This window comes from Mobula hypostoma, chromosome 1, assembly GCF_963921235.1.
Source record: "Mobula hypostoma chromosome 1, sMobHyp1.1, whole genome shotgun sequence".
NCBI classification, from domain to species: domain Eukaryota; kingdom Metazoa; phylum Chordata; class Chondrichthyes; order Myliobatiformes; family Myliobatidae; genus Mobula; species Mobula hypostoma.
In genome coordinates, this window is record NC_086097.1 from 33,870,781 (window position 1) to 33,897,967 (window position 27,187).

Consider the following 27,187-nt stretch of genomic DNA (forward strand, 5'->3'; position numbering starts at 1 on the left):
ACATCAGGGACTTGTAAGTGATGTTTAGATATGCCCATGAATGTGAGGAAAGTGGAAGGATATGGACATTGTGTAGATGTAAGAGATCAGTAGGTTCTTCGATAAATTACATTTTGGGCCAAAGAGCCCGTACCTGTGTTGTACTGCTCTATGTTCTGAGATACAATTACAACATTTGAAAGGCACTTGGACACATACGTGGGTAGGAAGGGTTTAGAGGAAGATTGGCATGAAGCAGGCAAATGGGATCAGCATTAACTGGCCTCGTGATCAGCATGGATGAGTGGGCTAAGGGATCCATTCCAGTGCTGAACGACTCTGTGATTCTATGACTCCCTGATAATGTCGTGTGTTAACACGCATGAGATCCTAGGTTACCCTTTACTATTGTAGATGAACAGGAATAGTGATTGTAGGGCATGCCATGTGTAATAACCCGCAGTGCCTCAGGAAGGCATCATCCAACATTAGAGATCCTTACCACCCTTACTATCCTGTTCCTCCTCCCCAATGACAGTAAGGCGACGAAGAAGTGTCCTCTTCACCTTACTAGCATCAGGGAGGAGGTACAGGAGCCTGAAGATCCTCACTCAATTTTTTAAGGACAGCTTCTTCCCCTCTGCCATCAGATTCTGAAGGATCCTTGAACTCGTGAACACTACCCCGTTATTTGTCTTTTGCTCTATTTGTTTATGTAACTTACTAATTTATTTTTGTAACTTGTAGTTTTCGTTATCTTGTGCCGCATTGCTCCCACAAAATAAGATTTTATGACACAGTGATAATAGCACTGATTCTGCAGTATTATGTTATTGATTGACACTTATTAGTTCAGGTGAGTTAAACAATTTGTTGAGCTTAATAAGAACCATTTTGCTTAATAACTTGATAAGTTAGTGGAAGCGTTTATGTTAGCACTCTCCAGTTTACACTCCACTTTGCTTCTGATAACTGGGAATAATTTCCTCTGTACTTTTAATGCTTTTGAACTTCGTGCAAATAAACAATTTTTTGTCCACCAGAAAGCAAAGAATTTTTTTGATGTTGCGGTTGTCAGTTATGTGAGAATTGAAGCAGTTACATAAACAATTGTCAGTTCTAGAAGAACAATATCACTGCATCAAACAGAACTCACATGGATTGGAGAAGAGATCAGAGAACACTTGGCAATCCATCAGGTAGCTCTCAAAAACTGATACTCAGCAATTACTTTCGAGGTTAAATATACTTTCTATGGCTGTGCCCTTTTGTATATTTGGTTCAAATCTGGCCATCTGAATAAACAAGGAAAGGCATTTCATAACAGCCGCCTTTGCCCATCAGTCAGTATTGCATTCACAACCATTCATCTACAGCTACAAAACGACTTGAAGACGATTCCATCAACCTTATAGTTTTAATCCTTCAGGCGGCTGCAGAATTAGTTCTTCACTATATATATATATATATTTTTGCTTTCCTGTGGTCTGGAAATACTTTTAATCTATATTCAGTAAAACCCCAGACACATGAACTGGGGAAACTGAGGTCAGGGGAGTGGCATGTTACGTTTCCTCCTCCCTCCCAGATTTATTCCTCTTTAGCTGCTCTCCCCTCACTCTCCAACTTTGAGTTTGGTGTAACTTTCAAACATTTGATCTGTTGACAGTATCCTCATGTATTAGCCATTGCTGTGGGTTGATTGGGTGTCTCTGTCAATTTGACTGCCAATATGTTATTTTAGAAAAAGGAATCATATCTGTATCTCTTAACTCCATGTGCTTTGTAGATTCAAATACGAGGACATATTTTCTCAGGTGGAAACCTTTGTTAAAGTAAAATTTTGATATTTAATATTTTTAATTAGCTATGAATTTACCCTGGAGACTACAAACATTCAACAGCATAAGCTTCAAGGCCATTTTCCTTTAAATCTTAAACACAAGAAATTCTGCAGATGTTGGAAATCCAAAGCAGCACACATGAAATGCTGGAGGAACTCAGCAGGTTAGTCAGCATCTATGGAAATGAATAAACAGTCAAAGTTTCAGGCTGGGACCCTTCTTCAGGACTGGTAAGGAAGGGGGAGAGGAAGAAAGATAGCTAGATGGTGATAGGTGAAGCCAGGTGGGTGGGAAAGGTAAAGGGCTGGAGAGGAAGGAATCTGATAGGAAAGGAGAGTGGACCATAGGAGAAAGGGAAGGAGGAGGGGACCCAGGGGGCGGTGATAGGCAGGTGAAGAATAGAAGAAGAGGGGAGGGAGAGAGATTTTTTTTAACTGGAGAAAAATCAATATTCATGCCTCCAGGTTGGAGGCTACGCAGACTCAGTATGAGGTGCTGCTCCTCCACACTGGGAGTGGCCTCTTTGTGGCACAGGCAGAAGCCATTTACTAACAAGGTTCAAAAGCCCCTTTCCTTTCCGTTCACTATTACGTGAGACTCAGTAAGTAGAATGTTACATTCTAACCCTACGTGACATTATTCTTGAAGATTTCTCAATCTAATCCCGTGACATAATTTTTTTGTTCAAAAGGTAATTTTTGGAAAACTATAGTGTTTCCTTTACTTCTTGCAAATTTCCCCCGGACCTTTCCTTTGTTTGACTGAAGACAAAACAATGAGATCTTTCTTCATGAGACTCTGAATCTGGCAAAAAAGTCTGGAGTTCAAGTTAAATCCATTCAAACCCTTATCAAAATAAACCAGGCAACCTGGAGCTCAAAGTTCAAAGTTCAAAGTACATTTATTTACAAAGTATGTGTATGTCCAAAGTATACTACTGTGAGATTTGTTTTTCTTGTAGACATTTACAGGAAAATAAAGAAATACAATAGAATTTACAAAAAACTGCACATAAACAAAGACTGACAAACAACCAATGTGCAAAAGAAAGACAAATCGTGCAAATATTGAAAAAAGTGAATAAATAATATTGAGAACATGAGTTTAAAGTCCTTGAAAGTGAGTCAGTAGATTACGGAGTCAGTTCAGCATTGTGTGGGACCTAAGGCTCCTGTACCTCCTGCCCGATGGTAGTAATGAGAAGAGAGCTTAGCCTGAAAGATAGGTGTCCTTGAAGATGGATGCTGCTTTCTTCTGGCAGTGTTCCTTGTAAATGTACTTAATGATGGGGAGAGCTTTGCCTGTGATAGACTGGGCTGCATTCACCACTTTTTTTTTGGAGTTTTATGTTCCTGGGCATTGATACTTCCATACAGGCCATCATGCAACCAGCCAGGATACTCTCCACTGTGACTCTCTACAAGTTTGTCAAAGTTTTAGGTGACATTCTGAATAGCTGCAAATTGGACATCAGCCACAGTTTTTCTGTCATGGTTTTAAGGATTTTGCCCAGCTTTATTACAGGAGATGTGGGATGGTAGGGAATGGGGTGCAAGAAGTATGAAAACAGTTCTTTCCAGTTTTACGGAGGGATTAACTTAATAAGTTAACTCTTGCTTCTCCCTCCACAGATGCTGTTGAGTACTTCCAGCATTTCATTTTAATATTTCAGATTTCCAGCACCTATTGAATTTTGCTTTAGTTTGATGTCATAGCTAGGATTGTCAGGGAAAATCAGAAGGAACACACTTCCTCCTCTGATTCCATGGAATAATGAAATATTCCAGGCCTCTGGACACACTTGGGTTTTGAAATAGGCTTTGTTCACACTGGAAGTTTTGCTTTGCATTCACAGAATTTCAACGTCGAGCTGCCCATTTGGCCCACATTGTTTGTGGCCAAAGTGGTGCCCATCAACTCTGATACCATTTGCCCACATTGGGATCATAGCCCTCAAACCCATTCCTATCCATCTACCTGACCAGATGTTTCTTAGACATTGTAATTGTACTTGGCTCCACCACTTCCTCTAGCAGTTTGTTTGAGACAGCCAGCACTGTATAAAAAACTACAGCTCAGATCTTCTTTAAATTTCTCTGCCTCACTCTAAACCTGTGCCTTCTATCTGCTCTGGGGAAAAAGAAACGAACTCTGCGTATCCATCTTATCTATACCCCTCATAATTTTATAAACCTCTATAAGTTCACCCAGCAGCCTCTTGTGTTCCAGAGAGGATAAGCACAATTTTATCTTTCCTTACATATACTGCCCTCCATTTTAGGCAATTTCCCCTGGGCTCTCTCTATTGCCACCACAGTCTTTCTGCAATGAGGTGTCCAACATTGTACACAACACTCCATGTGCATTCTAATTAATTTATAACGGAAATGAATGTGGGAACCTGAAATGACATTGCAAAGAGCTGAGCGTGGTTTCCTGCATTACTGCATTAGTTCTCACCAGCTCTTATTCAGCCTTATACATTGGAAAGAAGAGTGCTGAACTGAAACCCTGGCACATATTCTGCAGCTATGACACAAATTCCATCACATGTTCGTATCCTCTCTATTCCGTAGTTACAAAAATTACCAAATATTAATGACGCATCAGTCTCAACTTCAGGAAAAAATATTATATTTTTGCTTTTCTTTCCAGAGAATATTCTTTGGTTTCGAGTCTACAAGTGTGTAGAGAAAGCACACCAGAATCAGAATCAGGTTTAATACGTCTTGAATTTTGTTGTTTTGCAGTAGCAGTACATTACAATGCATAATAAAACAACTAAATTACAATATGAAATATTTATAGCAGATTCTGGGTTGATTGGGGCACCCGTTAGTCGGGGGAGCTGCTTATTTCGGATAGTTCTTAAAGAACAAAAATGATTTGAGAAAATATCTAGGATTCCCTTTGTTTATTTGGGACACTCTGTTGCTTAATTGGGACAGCAGCCTGTTGCTGAACAGTTTCTAACTAGCATCAGTCGTGTGCACTTGTGTGGTTGTTAGACACTATACTGTGCTTAGAGTGAACAGTTTTTAAATAGCACCAATTGCGTGAGTTTGTGTTCAAAAAGCAGTGATTTTTTTTTGTCATTTATGGTTGTCCAGAAATAAACAGTAAGACAACTTGAAACTGTTTTGCTCTTCGTGGTTTCGAGATTCAAGCTTGGAGATGCAGAAACAGCCAGGAGTAAAAGTGAAATTATTTCACTACTTCAACCTCTTAGGAACCATGAAGAACTTGAAGGCATTGACAATCGGCTTGAAAGTTATATTGAAAATGAAGATTTGGCGGATGCAATCACCAAAAGAAGGCATTCCCTTATCTGCAGTAGGTGTCTGCATTGATTTTGTTCATTCAAAAGAACACAGCAGTGTACACTGGATGAATTCCTCCATTGATAAATATTAGCAACTAATACACAGTTTTATAGTTCTGTAGATGTATTGGGAGTGTTCTGATTTGTCTGTATTTCATGTAAATACACAAATAGTTACTCTCTTAAACAGTAGCTTCTTTTTTTATACCTTTTGACAGGACTGTGTGCCTGATCTCTTTTCTTTGCCACCATCAAGGAGGAGGTACAGGAGCCTGAAGGCACACATTCAATGTTTTAGGATCAGCTTCTTCCCTTCAAATCAGGCACACAGTCCTGTCAAAAGATTATAACTAGTGGACATAAAGAAAATCAGGGCTACATAGTTACACCCAGGACTTTAAATCACCTGCTCATTAATTCATATTGTTGTTAGATACAAGTCCATCCATTACCACACCAAAAATCATTTTGGTGGGGTGTCAGGCAGCACCAATGGAAAAGAATAAAGAGTTGACATTTTGGGCCACCACACCTCATCAGAACCCCTCATCAGATGATCTGCTCTTCTTTAAAGTGGGAATGCCAATCTTTCCTGGTTGAAATAGTCTCAGCAGCCAGCTTTCCAGATAACATCACTGCAAGCTGAAAGGTATGTTCAAATATATTTTGTGCCCCAGAGATTTGAATGGTATTTCATCAGAGGGACTGAGGCAGGACCTAATTTCTTATTTCATGCTAATCTCCTGTCTTTACAGGTTTTGTCGATTATCTTCCTTCAATGACAATATATATGTATGTAAGCTTGAGAAAGTCTGCAGATGCTGGAAATCCAAAGCAACACACACAAAATGCTGGAGGATGTCAGCAGGTCAGGCAGCATCTATGGGAAGGAGTAAGCCATCGACGTTTCAGGTCGAGGCCCTTCGTTAGGACTGGAAAGAAAGGGGAGAAGTGGAGTAATAAGGTGGGGAGAGGGGAGGAAGAAGTACAAGGTGGCAGGTAATAGCAACATCTTTTATTCCGTCTGAGTAGCCTTCAACTTGATGGCATGAACAACAATTTCTCAAACTTCTGGCAATTGCTCCCCCTCTGCTCAATTCACCATTTTACATTCTTGTTTCCCTCTCTCACCTTGTCTCCTTACTTGTCCATCACCTCCCTCTGGTGCTCCTCTCCCTTCCCTTTCTTCCATGGTCTTCTGTCCTCTCTCAGATTCCCCCCTCTCCATCCCTTAATTTCTTTCACCACTCAACTTCCCAGCTCTTTACTTCACCCCTCCTGGATTTCACCTATCACCTACTATCTTGTACTACTTCCTCCCCTCCCCCCAACCTTCTCACTTTGACTTCTCCCCTCTCTTTCCAGTCCTGAAGAAGGATCTCAGCCTGAAATGTCGACTGTTTACTCTTTTCCATAGATGCTGCCTAGGACTGCTGAGTTTCTCCAGCATTTTGTGTGTGTTGCTTCATAAACTGCTTAATTTATCATTTAACGATAGCAAAACATGCTCAACAGTAACTCCTATCTTGTAATCATTACATTATATACAGTCAGAGGAAAGTGGTCTATTTCCTAACCTAATTCATCCCAAACCCTAATTGATTCCTCTTGTCATTTGAGAAATTTTCAAGTTTGGGCTAAATGTCTGCCTGTGAGTGTGTTTATTAAGCATGGTATTGTTTTGAGACTTGTAATGAGAAAACAGTAGCTTGCTTATGTGCAAAAATAGCCCTCTTCCACAAGGCTCCAGAGGTACAAATTAAGAAATATGTATCATTGGATGTTATCCAGTACACCCTACAGCCAACTTATCCAATTGTGCATTGGTGTAATATTCTAAATTGTGTTGAATTATGTTTGCAATGTCCTACAAATCTTTTACCGTAGGATAATATCTGCAGAATTATAAGACCATAAGATATAGGAGCAGAATTAGGCTATTTAGCCCATCAAGTCTGCTCCATCATTTTATCATGGCTGATCCATTTTTCCTCTTAGCCACAATCTCCTGCCTTCTCCTTGTATCCCTTCATATCCTGACCAATCAAGAATCTATCAGCTTCTGCCTTAAATATACTCAATGACTTGTCCTCCACAGCCACCTGTGGCAACGAAGTCCACAGATTCACCACTCTCTGGTTAAAGAAATTCCTCCTCATCTCCATTCTAAAAGGACATCCCTCTATTCTGAGGCCGTGTCCTTTGGTCTTAGACTTCTTCACCATAGGAAGTATCCTCTCCACATCCACTCTGTCGAGGCCTTCCAACATTCAATAGGTTTCAATGAGGTCACCCCTCATTCTTCTCAATTCCGGTGAATACAGGCCCAGAGCTATCAAACACTCATCATATGACAGTCCATTCAATCCTGGAATCATTTTTGTGAACCTTGTTTGAACCCTCTCCAGCGTCAGCACATCCATTCTAAGATCAGGGGCCCAAAACTGCTCTCAATACTCCAAGTGAGACCTTACCAGTGTTTTATAAAGCCTCAACATTACATTACATCCCTGCTTTATATTCTAGTCCTTTCGAAATGAATGCCATTACAAAGCTCATTCCTTTATATATTGCTATACATATATTATAAAGATCATTCCTATATAAGAACAACGAAAAGGTGATGCCAGGCATGCCAGGAGTCACACTCACATCCCCACCTACATCAACGGAACTGTAGTGGAGCGTGCATCAAGCTTCAAATTCCTTGGTGTCCACATTTCCGAGGATCTCACCTGGTCCCTAAACTCCTCCATCCTGATCGAAAAGGTGCAACAGCACCTTTATTTCCTGCGGAGCATGAAGAAAGCTCACCTCTGTCCCAGGATACTGATGGACTTTTACCACTGTACCATGTCGGACCGCAAAGCACGCCAGCGTGTGGTGAAAACTGCCCAGCGGATTATCGGCACCCAATTGCCCACCATTGAGAACATCTACCATAAACGCTGCCTGGGCAGGGTGAAAAGCACTATCATGGATGCATCTCATCCTAACCATGGACTTTTTACTCTCCTCCCATCCGATAGGCGCTACAGGAGCCTCTGCTCCCGCACCAGCAGGCACAGGAAAAGCTTCTTCCCTGAGGCTGTGACACTGCTGAACCTCTCATCACAGAGCTAAGCAGTATTGCATCCGTATTGGACTGTCTCCGTACTTTTATATTTGTGTGCTGTAGCACTTTTTTTATTCAAAGTTATTTTGTAAATAACACTATTCTTTGCATTTCTGGTCAGATGCTAAATGCATTTCATTGGCTTTGTATCTGTATTCGCACAATGACAATAAAGTTGAATCTAATCTAATCTAATATTGAAACACCAACAAAAATGGGAGGAATTTTCTTGGGGGTATGTACAATTTTGCAGAATGTAATTATATTAAAGTTAAAATGAATGCAATTCTGACATGAATAAAGTGACTGCCAAACCCTCAAGACATCTTAAAATCTATAAATTGCATTTTGAGGCGTGCATGCTGCTTCTACAGACAAAGGTGCCAGATAACTGACACACAAACCAGTCCCACAAACACCATTCCGATAAAAGGAGTACTTCAGCTTATTTTGGAAGTGTTCTAAAGAGCTGAATTTACCCAGGATCACAAGGAGAACTCTTGGCTGACCTTCAAGATTTAACAGATGGAAGGAGTTTTGGTGGTTTGTCTGGAAAACGAGATCTCTAAGACTGTAGCACACACAAGGGCTGCACTATGATGGCGCCTTGATTAAACATCTGCAGTGGGACGGGAATGCACGCGGTCTTCTGACTCATCCCAGAAGGACTGCAACAGAACCCAACTGGCATGTGAATTGTTTGTGAGGAGAAGCTGTCTGTCATCTAGAGACTGCTATGTTGGTAATGCTTCTCTAGAACTCTGTGAGTGCCTTATTATGTCATGAATACACAGACTTTAAGGTTGCTCAAAAATGAAAAAAAAATTGCGCGACAGAGCAGCAAATAGACTTCCTGTTTCACAGCTCCAGCAACTCAGGTTCAATCCCATCTGATGCTGGCTGTGTGGAGGTTGCCTGTCTCCTCCGTGACTCTACAGATGGTCTCCAGACACTCTGGATTTCACCTACATTCCAGAAACAGGTTACCCAGCCATGGGTAAATAGTGCCTGGCGTAGAGATGAATGGTAGAATCCGTGTGGAAATTGATGAGAATGTGTGGGGATTAAAAGGAAAGAATGTAGGACTAGCATAAGTGGTGCAGGATGGTCGGTAAGAACTTGATGGGCTGAAGGGCTGGTTTCCTTGCTGCATGGCTCAGAATCTACATGAAACCTCTTTTTATTGGGCATCTCTAGGAATACGGCTTGTTAGCCCCTCACTAACAAGCCAATGGGCTAGCAGTGAGAATACCACCTTCCTCGAACTCCGTATGTCTAGGGTCAATATGACTTGTGTCCCTCCAGACCAGGAGAGCCCAGATGTTTCAACCACCCGCACCCCAATCTGAGTGAACACTGCGTAAAAGCTGCCCACTTGCAATTATCCTTTAGCAAGAAGTAATAGATCGCACACTGCCTACAATTATAAGAAAGGTGTATTTACGAATGTCACTTAATCAAACAGTTGTAAAATAAGAAAAAAAAGAGAAAAATAAATAAAAGGGCGTGTTATAATTAAAACAATCAAATGTGCACAAGTTGGAGCTCAAATCTCCCAAAAGATGGAGGTGTCCTTGTATTCATGGCATCAACTCCTACTCACTGATCACCGATAGAATATTCCATCTTGGACTCCATCAAATCGCACATCCTGGTTGGATCGAATCCTACCGGCGGACCTCTCGATCTTCTTCTGTCTCCACCTCCCGCCAAAAAGGACCTCAAACCCTGTAAGTGTCTGTCACAAAACCTCTCCTCCAAGTTTTCTCTAGAACCTTCTCCCAATTCCACCATCCTGATTGGCTGACCCGACGTTCCTAAGCTGGATATCACAACCTCTTATCTTCAACGGTAACCCAAACCCGACCAGCAGAACACACTGCTTCTACAGACAACTATTAAGTGAAATACCCTACAGCATTTGCAGTGAAAGCTTAACCAGGGCGTTATATACGATTCACTGAACAGGATGTAAAGCTTCTGTTGATTTCAACAAGAATGTGCCATAAAAGACACCTCTTTATGGGGAGGATGTTATGGTGAGGCAGAACAATCAGCACCTGGTGATCGGCTGAAACCAATCCCAGGCTGACTTTCAGTGATCGGTCGTTGTCCAATTGTTCTGCGGCAAACCATTTAAATAGCTGTACTGGGGGTGGGGGGTATGAGCTTGAACTGAGTTTTGAAACTGGTGTAGTTTTGCTGAATAAAGGGGTATTTTGAATTCCAGTTTGTTCTATTGTCTGGCTTGTGGTCTCACCAGTAGTCGTAGGTGAGCAAACACAACAGAGGGCAGCGAGGAAAGGGTGTGGAGCTGATGGAGTATTGATGGGGAAGGCAGTACCTTCCCCAGCGGTGCACAGGAGGCACAAAAGTAGGTGTGCATTCTTGTGGGATGCAGTGTTTATCATGAAAGGGACTGAGAAAGACAAAGACACCTCCATCAAGCCTACTCTTTCATTCAGGCAATAGCTCTGGCTGGGGTTGCAGTTTATAAAACGAGCTGAACAGGCAGTGCAAAACATGAACACAGATGTCACACTTCAGTGAAATCTACATGATATGCAAATCACGTTATATCGATTCGCATCAACAAATGATAAAATTAGTAAAGGAGATTATTCCCCAGGGGCAGACCTGTAGGGTTCAAATGACATTTAAATGCAAAACTAACTCAGAAAGGCTCAGTCGGTTGGATTCCCACGCTCAAAGGCATAAACACCATTTTCTGTTTGAGAAAACGGCAGCCAGTGTGTTTGGGAAGATGCAGTGTCTGTGGAAGGACTCTTGTGTTGTTGCAAGCATGAGTGATTAGTTACAGGGTGAGCTATTAACCGAACGTTTCTTCTCAACTAAGCAGCCATGCTTGGTAAGACATTGTATCATACCACATGGCACACATAGTTCTTAACACTGACACATTGAAATTATGAATAAGCGCTATCTACATGTCCCTTCATTCCTTTTCCGTCCTTCCATACAATCATGGCTGATGAACCAAATCCAATATCATTTTTTTTCTTTTTGCCAATACCCATTGACTTCTCAGCCATTAGGGTTTTATTCCTTTTTGAATAGCTTTACTGATTTTGCCACGACCACGAGCAGAATTCCACATGTCACTACCCTTTGAATCAAGACATTGCTCCTTGTCTCAATTCTAAATTGCTGAACCCTATGTAGTAACGCCAGGATCTGGTCGGTCTCCATTGAGAACCTGTTTTGTCCATTTATCAGTCCAGTTCTGCCAAGATTCAGTAAGTTTCTAATCTGAATTGTTCCAATCTGTCTTCAGATGTCAGCTCTACACCCCAGGCATAAGCCTTGCTGTATTTCCTCTGTGGCAAGAACATGCTTTCTTGGATAAGGAGACCAGAATTCTGAGCAGTACTCAAGGGGTTGTCTCACTGGGGCTTTGCACAATTGCAGCAAGACATCCGTGGTCCTGCATTCGAACCCTTCAGCCATGAAGGCCAATACACCATTTGATTTTTTAACTACCTGTTGTACCTGCACACTTATTTATATCAATTTGTGCTCAAGGGCACTCAAGTCTTGCTGCATCTTCCCCTTCTTGCCATTCAGATAGTTATCTGAATTCCAGGTTTTGCCACCAAAGTATATAACTTGTTTTTTACCCATATGATACTACATCTGCCATGTATTTTTCTACTGACTTAATTTGTCCAAATCTCACTGGACCTTTGCTGCATCCTCTCAAAGTTCACAATCTCCTCAGCTTTCGGTTGTCTGCAAACTTGGAGATGCTACATTCAGTGTCATCAACTAAATTAACATATATTGTGAACAAGAGAAAATCTGCAGATGCTGGAAATCCGAGCAACCCACACCAAATGCTGGAGGAACTCAGCAGGCCAGGCAGCATCTATGAAAAAATGACAGTCAACTGACTGTCTTTTTGACTCTTCTTTCCAAAGATGCTGCCTGTGTGTGCTGTTAATATATATTGTGAATAGTCAGAATGTAAGCACTTAAACTATATTGTATCCCACTAATCATCCCAGCCTGTCACTCGGGGAAGGGCTCATTATAGTGGTTTACTTTCAAAGCCACGTGCTTTCATTTTGCTGTCTAATCTCTTATGTGGGACCTTCCCGCCCCACTTATCTCCCTCCTGGCATTTATCCCTGCAGGCATGAGAAATGCTACACCTTTCCTTTCATCTCCCCCCTCTCCTCCATTCAGGTCCCCAAACAGTTCTTCCAGGTGAGGCAACACTTTACTTGTGAATCTGTTGGGCTCGTCTATTGTATCCAGTACTCCTAATGCGGCCTGGTCTACATTGGTGAGACCCGGCATAAATTGGGGACGGCTTTGTCAACCTTTTTGATTCCTCTCCCCGTGCTCATTCTGACATGTCAGTCCGTGGCCTCCTCTTCTGCCATGATGAGGCCTCCCTCAGGGTGGAGGAACAACACCTCATATTCCATCTAGGTAGCCTCTAACCTGATGACATGAACATTGATTTCTCCTTTTGGTAATTTTTTTCCTTTTTTTTCTTTTCCCCTCTCCCTGTCTCTTCTTCTATTCCCCTCTCTGGCCTCTTACCTCTTCTCACCGACCTATCACCTACCCCTGGTGCCCCTCCTTCTTCCCTTTCTCCTATGGTCCACTGTCCTTTCCTATCAGATTCCTTCTTCTCCAGCCCTTTACTTTTCCCACACACTTGGCTTCACCTGTCACCTTCCAGCTTACCCTCCTTCCCCTCCTCCCACCTTTCTATTCTGGCATCTTCCTCCTCCCTTTTCGATCCTGATGAAGGTCCTCAGCCCGAAACATCAACTATTTATTCATTTCCATAGATGCTGCCTGACCTGCTGAGTCCCCCAGCATTTTGTGTGTGTTGCTCTTGATTTCCAGCAACTGCAGAATCTCTTGTGTTTATGTGGGACTTTGTTGAAATCTTCTGAAAGTTCAAATGCACTATATCCACTGGTAATCCCTCACCTGTTCTACTAATCATATCCTTGAAATAACACCAGTATCTTTAACAAGTATGATTTCATTTATCCATGCTGACTTTGTTTCATCCTATCAATTTTCCAAATACTCTACTGATACACTTCTAATAATGAACAGTAGCATTTTTGCACCACTGATGACTACTAACCAGTCTATTTTCTTCCTCCCTTGTTTTCCTAAAGGTAGGTCTAGATTGATTCCTTTAGGGGCTGGTAGTGGGGATAATCTCACTCTACCTATTAAATGCTCCCAGTGGCAACTGTCTCAAATATCCTCTGACAACCAAGTCCAGCTCCTGGCTTCATGTGTAGCTTAGCTGTTAAGTCTGACAATTCTGTTTCTATTGACAGGAGAAGGGACCAAGGCAGGTTACTAGTGCCTTGAAACCAGTCGCTTTGGGCAGATGGATCTCATCAGCTACATTTGGCAGCTCATTCTAAGAGAAGGAAAACTCTGATCTCCAATCTTTGCTGCCTTGTGGCTATACCCACTCATGGGGCAGGCTTTGGGAGTAAACTCTGAGAAGAAAGCTAGAGTCTCTAAGGCAGTCCTACATTGAGTTCAATGCTGACGGGCAACACTTGCGATGCTGCCGGTGCCGAACTGTATCGGTCTCTGCCTTTCCTTTGGATTCATCAGCTGCATGGAGAGGGAGAGCCTGCCGTATGGGCAACAGTTTGTTCTCTATATCTTGCTACCCTGGCTTGCGTATCACATTGACAGCTGGGATGCAACATCCATGGTTGACCTCTATCAACAGAAGGGACCTCCCAATCAAAAGGAACAGATCCAAAGTCTAAAAGAATGTTGAAAAAGGATCACCAAAGATATTTTTTACAATTATCGGTGTTAGGAGGTGGGGGGAGGTGATGGGGTGATGTTTGCATTCTTAGAAAACAGTCCTATTATGACTCTCTGTACTTGGCGACTTTTTTTGCCATGGACTTGTTAGGGTGCATTCACCAGTTACCTTATAAGGTATCTGGAGAATGTACCCTAACAGGTGTATGTAAAAAGACAAGGCATAAATTCCGCGAGAATGAGAATTATTCCATATCTCAAATTTTCAGGTGGTGATCTGTGTAAGGGCAAATTTCTGTTACCAAACTGTTTGTAATGTGGGAATAACTACAGTACCTTTCTTCCCCTTTGAAAAAGATACAAGCTCCAACTAATTACACATCTGAAATTATAGCACAGGCTAAATATTTACGTATGTATATACAGTTATCATCTCAATCAATCTATTGTCTTTTTGGCCCCTGTGATCTTCTTTTCGAAAGTATACTGGTCACTCGTGAAGTTCCTACACAAGACACCCTCAGTGCTAGTGGATCACCTCCCGACAGGCTGTGTTGTGTCTACGTGCCTCCTGACCAGTGAAGCTGTACCATAGAACTGTCCTGTAACTTCAGATCATGCTTATCCCGTACCTGCTGTTCTCAGTTACCACCTTCCAGGGATTATGTCCGCATTCTGATTGATTTGCTTTGCACATCTTTGTCTCATGGTCTCTAACTCCCATAGCTTACAAAATCTCCGCATGTGTCCATTTTGCCAATCCCCCCCTTCCATGCCAATTCTCCCATTTCATGGTGCTTGAGGATTCTCGAAGTGTTTCCCATTTGAAGCTATTCCTACTGACATCACATCACGCCTGGATCCCTTTTCCCACCAACTGTCCTTCCAAGTTAGGCTGCACCAAGCTCAGTGGAGATGATACATTGGCATCCCTGCCAGGGAATAGGAATGCCCCGTGAGGGACGTAGAGGTGCTCCTATCCATATGTAGAAACATTGCATGGTAGTGTAGCAGTTGGTGCAATCGCTTTACAACGCCAGTGATCATCGTCCAGGCTTTCATTCCTGCCACTGTCTGTAAGGAGTTTGTATGGTCTCCCCTTGACCACATGGGTTTCCTACGGGCACCACAGTTTCCTCCCACATTCCAAAACATACCTCTAGGGATAGCAAGTTGCGGGTACGCTATGTTGGCGCCAGAAGCATGGCGACATTTGCAGGCTGCCCCCAGCACAATTCTTACTGATTTGATTTGACGCAGATTCATTCCACTCTATGTTTTGATGTACATATGACAAATACAACTAATTCAATGCAAACTAATTATTCTTTGGAACTATGTGCTATAAGCTGGCGGCAAAGAAATGTTCCCAGAAAGGATACATGGCTGTAGCAGCAGGTCTGGGTAAGCACGTGGTCAAGGAGTTGGAGAGCAGCAGGGATCACAGTGGGGGGAGCAGTGAGTCGTGTCAAACGGTTTTGGTCCAAAATGTTGACCATATTTTTTTTCCATAAATAGTGCCTGTCCTGCTGAGTTCCTCCAGCATTTTGTGTGTGTTGCTCAGATTTCCAGCATCTGCAGATTTTCTCTTGTTTATTCTTTGGAACCATTATCCCCAGTACTGATGTCAGGCCAATATTAGCTTTCCTTCACAATGGCAACTGATCTTCAGCCTCCCCATAGATGTTGCATGGTCAGGGGATTTTAAACAAAGCAGGATCCTACTGGCGACAGTCTGTGCTAACCATAACAGTGGGGCATTATTGTAAGGTGATTCTTTAGGAAGGCCAGAAAATCTGATCTCAAAGTCTCTACGGTCTGCTCTATATATTTCTGCAGTCCAAATAACAAATGCAAAGCCTGGTTAAGATTTCTACTGCTATGCTGTGGGATAGTTTATATCAGTAGTTTTCTGTAAAAACAGTGTGCCATGCTGGAAAGTGTGTTTTGGCTTCAGCTAAGATAAGGAGCCATGTTGTCCAACTCAGGAATGTGTGTCAGCCAATCAGGATCATGGGGTGTCAGAGAAGGTCCTAGAGGGCTGTGGGGAAGAGCTTTCTGAAGGACAGTAGTCTGGTTTGGGGTCTTTTTGGCAGGAGCTGCAGAGTGAGGCACACGGGAAAGAATATGGCGAGAAGGCAGGTGTGTGGGGTTGAGTGGGATCTGGGATCAGTCATGATGGAATGGCGGAGCAGACTTGGGCTGAATAGCCTAATTCTGAGCCTATGTCTTATGGTCTTATAGTCTTTAGTGGAGATGCCACAGAATGCTGCTGGACAAAGCGTCCCTGTTGCAAGAATTGCTTTGTGCAGATGAATGGCTCCAAGGAGGAAGGGCCAATACTCCTGAAAGAGAGCCAGTTGTTCGAGAAGGTCTTTGAGGAGAGTTCAGAATGTGTGGGTGCTTTCACGCAGACCGTGGCTCCAGCATGTAGAGATACACCCCCAAATACTCCAGTATGAGCTCCAAGGTTATGTGCACATTGGACTGGTTTAACTGTAATGGTTTAACTTTTCTTTTCTTTTTCCTATTAACTCTTTCATAAAGCTGAAATCGGTAAATATACTTCTTTTATAATTTTATGTGGTGTCTGATCTGCTGTTTCATGCCAACCAATAATTGTGTACGGGCAGTATTTACAGTGCATTGGCTCAAATCGAGGTTTCTTTAATTGGAACACCCCAACTTTCCTGTTTGGTTGACCTTAGACATATATTGCTTATGAAAGGTGGCCTTCTCACTGCTGAGTCACGAGGCTGTTAGCAGAGTTAGCTTTCGAGCCAAGTTTGCGTATGAGCCCGGTGAGGGGGTTACACAAGGTTTTGAATCAGTTCAACCAGCCAAAAGGAGGAAATGTTTTCCAGCTTCAATCTGAACTGGAAAACATTTCAGCATGTACCCTGTGGGAGGGGTGATCCTTTCTTACACTAGAGTTGTTTACAACTGTGGAGTGCAGACCTGATGCACTGAACAGGACCTCTCCAAATGTTCCTGACCAATTATAGGATGCTGAAGACAGCTGTGGACACAGCCTTCAAGTGAGAGATTATCCTGTGCTGAGCATGGAAATCTTGCTGTTGCCTCATTGCAGAAAATCTTAACTCCCCACTTACATTCACCTCCGGTTCAGTCGATCCCAACTGGCTGTCTCAACAGGCTGTATTGGGGAATATCTTTATGGGTGTGCATCATCAACAACTTGTGGCTTAGAATTCTCCAGTTCTGAATCAGTTGTTGCCTCCTCATAACACAATGAGGAGAACCTACTCATAGTGGCATTCTCAACAGAGGAGTGTAGAGGTGACGACAGCTTACCCTCACATTTAACAGTTACCAAGCTGACAGTCTTGGTCCATAATCAGAGTGAAACACCTGCCAATTCAACAACTTCTGAAATCAAATAACCCTTTTCTTTAAGCTGCACATGCTGGAGGTGGGGGTGTGGGGAGCACATGAAATGAACAGCTCATTGCCTGATTATGGTCTATGGGTAACAACAGTACCCAGCTCATTGTTAAGGGTATCATAACTGGAGATGACAAAACCTCCTGGAAGTTGCCCCTCATGCCACACACCGTCCTGACTTGGAAATATATCGCTGTTCCTTCTCTGATGCTGGGTCAAAATCTTCAAACTCTCTCCCTAACGGATCGTAGGTACTTTTGCACCTCAGTGACTGGAACACACACAAGGGGGAAGAAGCCAGAATAAGGATGTGGGGGAGGGGGAAGGAGTACAAGCTGGCAGGTGAAGGTTTGTGGGAAGGAGTCTTACTTCTTCCTCAGATTGCTTGTGTTTCACAGGAAATGCAAGCTGAGAATGAGCACGGTCTTGTATCCCTTTCAAATTATTGCATCAAAGGAAAAACTTTGGCTTTGAAGTGAAGAGGAATGGAGAGCATATAAAACCTATGGAGCAAAGCTTAGTGGTGAACTTTCCCTTGTCCATTATGACTTCTGGAAGTGATTATCATTGCCACAATTATATTTTTACTCTTTATTCAAGGGATATGGGTTCACAGGCTGAGCCAGGATTTAGTTGCCCATCCCCTAATCGGCTTCTTGGGCCACTGCAGTCACTGAGGAATTCTCTTCCTTTCCAGTCCTGATGAAGGGTCTTATCCTGGAATATTGACCGTATACTCTTTTCCGCAGATGCTGCCTGGCCTGCTGAGCTCCTCCAGCATTTTGTGTGTGTTACTCCTTAACATCATTTGGTCATCTCATATCCGACGCAGCCCTCACTTTCTCTCAGATAGTTCTCTCCCTATTCTTGTTCCCTATTCGTGTCAGCTTTGGGCTGTATAAATATCTGACCCAGCACCTTGCTGTATTGGTGAGATCATCATCCTGAATACATAGACAGCTCAAGACCAGTTGCAGCATTTCATCCACCAGTAACAGTAAAAGGGGCTGGTTTAATCTCAGATCCTGGCAAGGTGTATGCATTTCAGCCCTCATTCATATGCATCGTCAGGTAGCTTTGATTCTCAAAGCTCGCAGTCATGTTTGCTTAGACATGAGGGAACTGAAGCTTGCTACAGAGTCAAGAGGCAACCCGGCCCACCAATACATTTTGTGAGGGTGGCAGTGGACACGGCTCATCATCAGCAATTTTGTTTATGATTACTTAGTATTCTTCTCATAATCGTGTGCACACAGTATTTTAGGGTTTGGTTTGCTGAATTGGTAGCTAGCAAACAGACCTTTGATTCCCAGTGTTTCAAATCCCAGCACATCAGATGGGGAATTTTAACAAACTAAATGCAGATTATTTTCAAAAAGCTGGTTTCAGCAACAGGATTCATGAAATTACAGGATAGATGTTTAAAAATAATCCAGATCTGGCATGTGTGTCTTTCCAGATCCACCAATGTAATTGAGTCCCACCTGCCTCCTCAGACCTTGCAGTGGCTGTCAGAGATGGATAATAATTACTGGCATTGCCAGTGACATCCACACCCTGTGAATGCCTGCAGTAAATCATCTTCCTTTGGCGTCATCGATGGGATTGCTCATTCCCTGCCTTGCTTCCTCGTTAACACCCCATTCTGCTCTAAAGTTTGCAGTTCCTTCCAGCCTGTGGCTGAGAGGAATGGGGAACTGATCCCAACTAATAATAGAGGGTTTGACACCAGATGAATGTGAATGGATAGCACGGCGTAGGCAGTGAAGAGATGCAGAAATTGAACCGCATTCAAAGCCAGCAATTCCATCCTGTAATCCAGAGATGTGTTTGAATCCCACCAGGACACTTGGATCCCTGCCTAGTTGAATTACAGTGCCTGGAGACAGTCTTTCCACATATGTACTAGCCATTTTACAATCACTGGTAACTTTCCCTCTATGTCCTTGTAAGGAAAATGCATGACATTTCCCTGCAAATCTGCAAGACTACCCTGCAGTAAGCACCGAATGGCGCTAAGGTTATGCAATAGACAGTCTGGAACAATGGTCCACATGCAAACTATCAACAAGAGAGCCTTGCTAACTTCCATTTGCAATGGACAAAGTAACCCAATACATTTTGTTAGGAACTATCAGCATAAAGAAATTAAAGGGTTCTAAGTTGACCCCTTTAATGGGGTATGGGCCCTGATGGAGGGCCGCAGCCCAAAATTTTCCCTGTTTATTCCTCTCCAAAGATGCTGAGTTGCTCCAGGATTGTGTGTCTGTAACACTGAATTTGCAAAATCTCTTATGTTTACAGTTCCAAAATGAAGATAACAATAGAGAAAGATGGGGCTGTACGTGCACTAAATCTTGAAGAGGGCAGGATAAGAGGGCAATCCTAAAAAATGCAACTGTACCTCTTCCTATAGATGCTGCCTGGCCTGCTGCGTTCACCAGCAACTTTTTGCGTGTGTTGATTGAACCTTTTTAAAGACTAGTTTGGCCGTGTCCTCACACGCTGTGAAGGCATGCAAGTGACTTTAGTTCATAAAGAGCGCACAAAGACATTTGGACAAAGTGGTGTTAAATGAAGCATTGCTCATCATGTAACACCACATCACAGTCACCCTAAATGGCAGTGAGAATCTATTCTTGAACCAATGAGGAACGCAGATGTACAGTTCATTATCTAGCTGTGCATTCACAGGAAGAAGTACTAGGTTCTGCGAGGAAAGTGTAGCAAAGACAGTACAGGCCGAGTATCTCTCTGATTCAGGTGCTGAAAGGAAGGTTTACATTCAAATAGCATCGTACAGGCCAAACATTTTGCAGAATTTCCTGGTCCATGGCCACTGCTGTAATTTAAGAGTAGGTGCAGTCAATCTGCGCACACATGGTCTTGCAGACAGCAGTGGGGCAGCCAGAAAACCTGGGGGTTAAATACTTGTCAGGATATCTTTAAGTTAATGCTACACCATGTTTTGTTTTCACCTGAAAGAGCAGATGGGGCTGTGGTTTAGTGTCTTATTTAAACGGTGGAACGCATGACAGTACAGCTGTCCATTAATGCTGGTTCAAAGTGTTAGCCAGTATTCCTAGAATCATAAGACCATAAGAGGTGTAGGAGTAGAATTAGGCAATTTGGCCCATCAAGTCTGGTCCACCATTCAATTATGGCTGATATTTTTCAGCCTCATCCCACCTTCTCCTCGTAACCCTTAATTCCCTTACCAATCAAGAAATCATCAGTCTCTTCCTTAAACACACACAATGATTTGGCCTCCACGTTCCAGATGCAGCAGGCCCTGGCTGAAGAAATTCCTCCTTTTGAAGGAACATCCCCTTAATCTGAGGCTGCGACTTCAGATCTTAAACCCACTTATTCATGGAACCATCCATATCCAATCCATCTAGGCCTATCATAGCATCGTAGGGCCATGCTTCACTGAAACAGACATCAAAATCTGTACCATTACAAATAATCGATTTACACTAATCAATACTCTCATCCCCTCCCTCCAGACTTACCTCTCCCCTACATACTAGGGGAAAGTTTCAGTGTCTATTTAACCCATTAACCTGCACACATTTGTAACCCAAATAGAAACCAGAACACCTAGAAAATATCCCCGCAGTCACAGGCAGTGCAGAAAGTCCATACGGTCGACACTGTAGGTTGGAACAGAAGCTGAACTGCTGAAGTTATGAGGCAGCGGACTACTGGCTGTGCCACTGTATCTCAACAACGGTTCAGAGAGCCTCATCTGCCTGGGCCATGAACTCAATGAGCCCAGATAGTGACAGCCTTATAGCAACGCATCATAGGCTTGTCTCTGGGTATCAAAAGCATACCGCTTTTACAGATGTCCATAAGTTTACCATCCATCAGTCAGAAGATACACAAAAATCACTCAATATGATCCCTGTACTTCCACAGTATCCTAATGAATGGTATCAAAAGCACAAAAGACTGGTAAGAAAGTGGAGAGAGAGAGAGAGCGAGAGAGAGAGTAAGAAACTTGTTCTGCAGTTTGTAGAAATGAATGTATGTACATCAGACTTCTAACTTTAATGATATCACGAGAGCTTGGTTGTGTGCAAGGATGTCTGTCAGTTGGGTGTTCTTTACCCAGAGATAGCCTGTATGCAGCCATCTCCCACAGGATTTTCACTTTATCTTTATTGGTTAAATCCCAAGACCACCCCACTTGGAGAATGGCAATAGAAATGTGCTGGGAAACACATGCTGATCATTGCCACGACAAAGTGATACCCTTTGAGGATGAATGCTGGCAATTGTCGCTCCTGCTTTGCATCATGGCTTCATTCTGCACGAATGATACTTATAAAAGCAAGAAGCTGTACAGCTTTGAAGGAAGGAGTTGCATTGGAGTTTGGGCAGTGCCATCAGAATGGTGTATGGCACTGCCCAAAGGTTTTTATGACCTGGACTTTTCTCATAACTGTCAGCAAGCCTAGAAATTTTGCACTCATGAAGCCAAATGCAGACGTCCCAAGCCCATCATTGGTTGGAGGTAGAGATTTCAATAAAATCAGTTGCTGAACATGCATTCCAGTAGTGGAATTTTGTATTGCCGAGACCCCCCCCCCCAGTATAAATGTTGGGGAAATCACCTTCCAGGTTCTGTACCCAATTAGACAAGTATGATCCCATTAATTTCAGCAGAGACCGAAAACCTGAAGAAGGCAGGTAAGGTGTAGGTAATCTATCTATCTATCTATCTATCTATCTATTTATTTATTTATTTATTTATTTATGTTAAATAATTAATTAAATGTGACCTAATAGTTATTTGTTCATTGTGCTTGTCTATTTTTGAAGAAAATATTTTTTATTTTATATACTTTAATGATTTTTGAACACTTTGTTTCATTTTTGGTACCCTCTAAGTATTACTGAATGCTGGAGGCATTCATAGCATTTATGAATTGGGCTGTCAGGAAGACTAGTGGTTACAGTAATGCCAGCAACCTGGCCACTGTAAGGACTATGTATGTTCTCCCCTTGACCATGTGGGTTTCCTCCGGGTGCTCCGGTTTCCTCCCACATTGCAAAGGCATGCAGGTGAGAAAGTTAATTGGTCACATGGGTGTAATCAGGCAGTGTGGGCTCATTGGGCCAGAGGGACCTGTTACCACTCTGCATCTCTAAATAAAAGTAAATAAATAAAATTACAAGTCTTGACAGCTTTAACAGCCTGCAACACGGAGGTGATAGAAGGAGTTGCTTTGCCAGTTGTGAAAAACGGTTAGGGGACTCTAGGGGTTGGTGAGCTTGCACTGCGCCACCTGAGGCCTCTCTTCTGCCTGGGGCTTTATTGCCAGACACAGTGAGGGAGGCTCTCTACGTTCAGATTAGGAGGGTTCAGGTACGGAACAACTGAGGGATGCAGGAAATGCAGCAACCAGAAGATCCACAATGCTCGAGAACTTCACACAGCAAAACTTTATCCCATTTAAGCAGCAAGTATTCAAAATATTCTTTTACCGTGCAATGGTTTGCAATAAATTCACCTTTTCTCCTTTCACAGCTCTCAGCTGGTTTATTAATGAAAATAATGGAACTTCTCCAAAAGACTCGTACCACTGAAATTCCCCTATTGTGGATGTCTGAGTTAATGCTACTCAAAATGTGATCTGAAACAATCCAAACTAATTAATTATAACTTTCTGATTGTGATTCAATGTTTCCAACAAAACGCCTCAAAAGAGTCCCTCTAAGAATGGTTATTTTTAAAACATTTAAACAGTAGGGTCTGGCTCAGTGGAAAATGAGCTACAGTTTATTTTCTTAATCCACAGAGCTCTAATTTCTAACCTGTTACATTGAAGTATGTTATATCTCTATATGGAGTTAGTGTAATCATCCCCAGGATACTCCACCTCTGGCACATCTGCTCTCTAGTCTCAGAAATAGTGCTTCAAACGGACTTACCCCTCGTGGTTCCATGTGGAGGACTTCGGCGACTCTTTCCTCTCTGGTGTTGAGCTGAAGCCACACCGGGCAAGTCCTAATCAGCTTGTCCAGGATGCTGATACCTGGAAATGGTGCTGGCCGGGAAGGGAGCGGATGAGGCTGCCTGCAGTCATCATTTGCACCTAGCAGAGGGCTGAATGAATACGAAGTGTAAGCTTGCTAAAACTTGAGGAGGACAGAGTTTTTGTGGCTAAGCAATCAGCCGCATCAGTATACTAGTATGATGCTGAGAACTGATTATTTGACACAATAGCACAGGCAAGTTTAGTCTTTGCAAAATCTGAAACTGCACTTAATGCAGTGAGATACATGAAGAGAATCCAGCTATGATAGCAAGATATTTCATGTTTTCTCCATAAAACGTAATGATTTTCATTTTGTTATATGATCAACTACGTACCCTGGCATGTCTCCAGTTTCCACTTCTTCCCCAGATGTTGTCTTCATCATTGTCTCCCTTGATCAGCTCTGCTGTGCAGACCCATTTAAGCAGCTCTCCATCTGAAAAACTTTAATATCCAGAGTTGACAGAGGTTTTACATTTCGTAAGATAGAGGATTGCACCCTGCCTCTCAGCCAGAAAGATGGCGTAGTATTTTTTCTTTGTAGATCTTAAAAAGTAACAGACGCTGGAGGAGAGGAAGGCGGCTGCTGTGGGTTCTCTGTCTTTGACTTCCTGTGCTCTGTGATCAAATGAGAGATCTCAGGAAGAGGCAGTACTAAATGGTCAAGCTTTCAGTATTACTACCTCAAGCTCTCCAGAGTCAGAACTTTCTACAAAAAGTGGGAGGAGCACTGGTTTCAGCTGGCCAGCTTTGGAGCCAAATCCATTTTAAAACTAGCAGCAGCTTTCCAGGGCAAAATTAAACAAATCTGGTTTCTTTTTGCAGAGTTGGCCACTTTACCTAGACGATTCTGAAGACATTACTCACTGAGAAGTACTTTGAAGATGAGTAGACCCCTCCTCTCTCCCCACCCTCCTTACCCCCTTCCCCCACTCCCAATTACACACAGAGTAATTATTCTAAGACTAGGCACATTTCAAAACTCTGGCATGTACCGATGAGAAATAGTTTTTTTAATAATTGGAAGCCTGTCAACTTTAGAAACTGTCAACTGCAATGAATGAATTGGAGGAATATATTAAGTGATTTCAGCAAATTCCACAAGAGCATGCAAAACCAAAACTTAGATAAAAGGTTCCAAAATAAAAAGATACAACGGCTGGTTGCAAATTATGATTGTGAAAGACTGTGATGAATGGTAGCAGTCTGAGTTTTCTTTAAATGGTCTTTAGGTATAAAGGATTTTGCATGAAGGGGTCTGGTATTCTTTATATAAACAGCTGGAGGCAGTATCTTGTTCCATTGACTGAATTCCTCAAAACATTGTGTGAGAAATCTCAGAATGTGCTTGTTTGCTTTTTAAAGATTAGCAGTCTGGGTGAAAATGAAGGATTTTGTTGCAACTCTTATCTCTTCCAAAACACCAAGTCAAATTCCTCCCCTTTATCATCCTTTCCATTGTTTTTAACCATTTAATTAGTGATATCTGGTTTCTTCTTATCTTCTGTGCACTACATCCAAAATTTCAGCTGAAATTCAACGGGCGTGGTATGTAATAGTCTATTTGCACAACATAAGATTATTGTGCACACTGGCTACTAAAAATTAGAGGCATCTATCACTGATAGATGTCCAATTGATTTTCAAACAACTACAATTATGAAATTCCAAAATATCCTTCCCCTGGTGGTAAAAGAGGTGTAGAGCAAAAGCTGGGGGTCTTTTACTGAAATTAAGTTGTGCAGAAGTTAAATAGCGACTCTTGGACCGTACTTTACTGTGATTATCATCATATCTAAGTTTGAACACTGGATCATCTGCACGGCTGGAGCCCCAAAGGAATGAGGGATTGAAGCGAGGGACATTATTAAACCTGCTTATAAATTAGAGGGTAGCAGATTGGAGAGTCACTGTGGAAGCAGCCTGAAATACTTGGAAATGAAAATCAGCAGTTTCTATATAAAGCGACAGATCTACCCTGCCACCTTCAGCATAAATATTAATGTGCACACGAGATGAGGCACTCAAGGATTAATTATCATTAGCAGAACTGTACGACAAGTGACATCATTTGTTACACCCAGAGAATGCTGATGGGAAGAGACTGACAATGAAGGGCTCTAAAACGAGTAACATCAGGGGGCATGGTAAGTGACACATGTCTAATTGATTGTCAAAAGAACTGCAGCGATGAAATATAGAAATATCCTTCTCCTGGTGGTAAAAGAGGCGTAGAGCAAATGATGAAAGTCTTCTACTGAAACTAAGTTATGCAGAAGTTAAATAGTGACTCAGAGGCAAGTTAATGTCTAGCCTGAGAAAATTATTGCTGAATAAGTGGCTAAATCCTCCAGGCTGGTAACAGAAGTGCTCTGGAATGTTCAACAACCAATTTAATCAAACTAATCCAGGCCGTGAAGAGTGTCTACATGAGCATCTCATCACTGTCTATGCAGGAGTTTGCACATTTTTGCAGTGACACTGTGGGGATTCCCTGGGTTCTCCTGTTCCTTTCCACACATGGATGACTTGCTGGTAGGTTTGTGGATTACAGTGAATTGTCCCTTGATGTAGCAAGAGGCAAAATGAATCAAAGGGGCATGTGGTCTTAGAGTCATAGAAAAATACAGTACAGAAATAGGCCCTTTGTCCCATCCAGTCCACGCCGAACCTTTTAAAGTGATGACTCCCATCGAACTGCGCCTGGACCGTAGCCCTCCATACCCCTGCCATCCATGTATCTATCTAAAGTTCTCTTGAACGTTGAAATCGAGCTTGCATGCACCACTTGCACTGGCAGCTCATTCCACACTTGCATGGCTCTCTGAGTGAAGAAGTTTCCCCTCATGTTCCCCTTAAACATTTCACCTTTCACCCTTAACCCATGGCCCTTAGTTGTAGTCCCACCCAACCTCAGTGCAAGTCTGCTTGCACTTACCCTATCTATACCTTCATAATTTCATATTCTTCTATCAAATCTCCCCTTGATCTTCTATATTCCAAAGAATAAAGTCAATGTTTCCTTATAACTCAGGTCCTCCAGTCCCAGCAACATCCTTGTAAATTTTCTCTGCACTCTCTCAACCTTATTTTCATCTTTCCTATAGGTAGATGACCAAAATTGCACACAATACTCCAAATTAGTCCTCACCAATGTCTTATACAACTTCAACATAACGTCCCATCTGCTGTACTCCATACTTTGATTTATGAAGGCCAAACTGCCAAAAGCTGTGTGGGAGATGTCATAAGGTTGTTGTAAAATAGCAGGGGGGGTGAATGGGATTGCTCCTTGGGAACCTAATGGATTAAATGGCCTTTCTCAGTGCTATTTTATGGATAAGGTAAAGTTTAGTCAAACACCTGCTTGGACAGTGATGAGATGTCCTTGCACAGCATAAACATGCCAGATTTAAAACGGAGGGGGCCTGTTGCTTCTTGTCTGCAGAGCGGGAGATCGCAGAGTGATGTCAAGATGGCGCTAAACAGCAACTCCTTTGCTTGCATCTTCGGAAACAGCTCCAGCTCTATCTTTGAACTCTCTTTTTTTTTCTAGGTTTTTTTGAAGACCCTGAACTGAAGTTACACTCTGACTTTGGTTCCTCGTGGAAATGGGACTGGCTCCCAGGGCCTCACGACCAGCTGCTTTTTGGTATCCCGAGGATGCGGCCTGGAACACCAGCACACC

General features: G+C 42.5%; 1 protein-coding gene across 1 annotated transcript in view; it reads right to left on the reverse strand.

Annotated features, from left to right (window-relative positions):
- The window catches only part of rin3 (Ras and Rab interactor 3), a 117,104-nt gene extending 92,748 nt beyond the window's left edge, over positions 1–24,356 (reverse strand). The window contains exons 1-2 of the mRNA XM_063046144.1: positions 23,835–24,356; positions 23,393–23,567 (exon numbers count right to left, since the gene is read on the reverse strand). Of these exons, the coding sequence (XP_062902214.1) occupies positions 23,393–23,567; positions 23,835–23,884 (225 nt within the window). The 5' untranslated portion in view covers positions 23,885–24,356. The remainder of the gene's footprint in view (positions 1–23,392; positions 23,568–23,834) is intronic.
- Between the last annotated feature and the right edge of the window lie 2,831 nt (positions 24,357–27,187).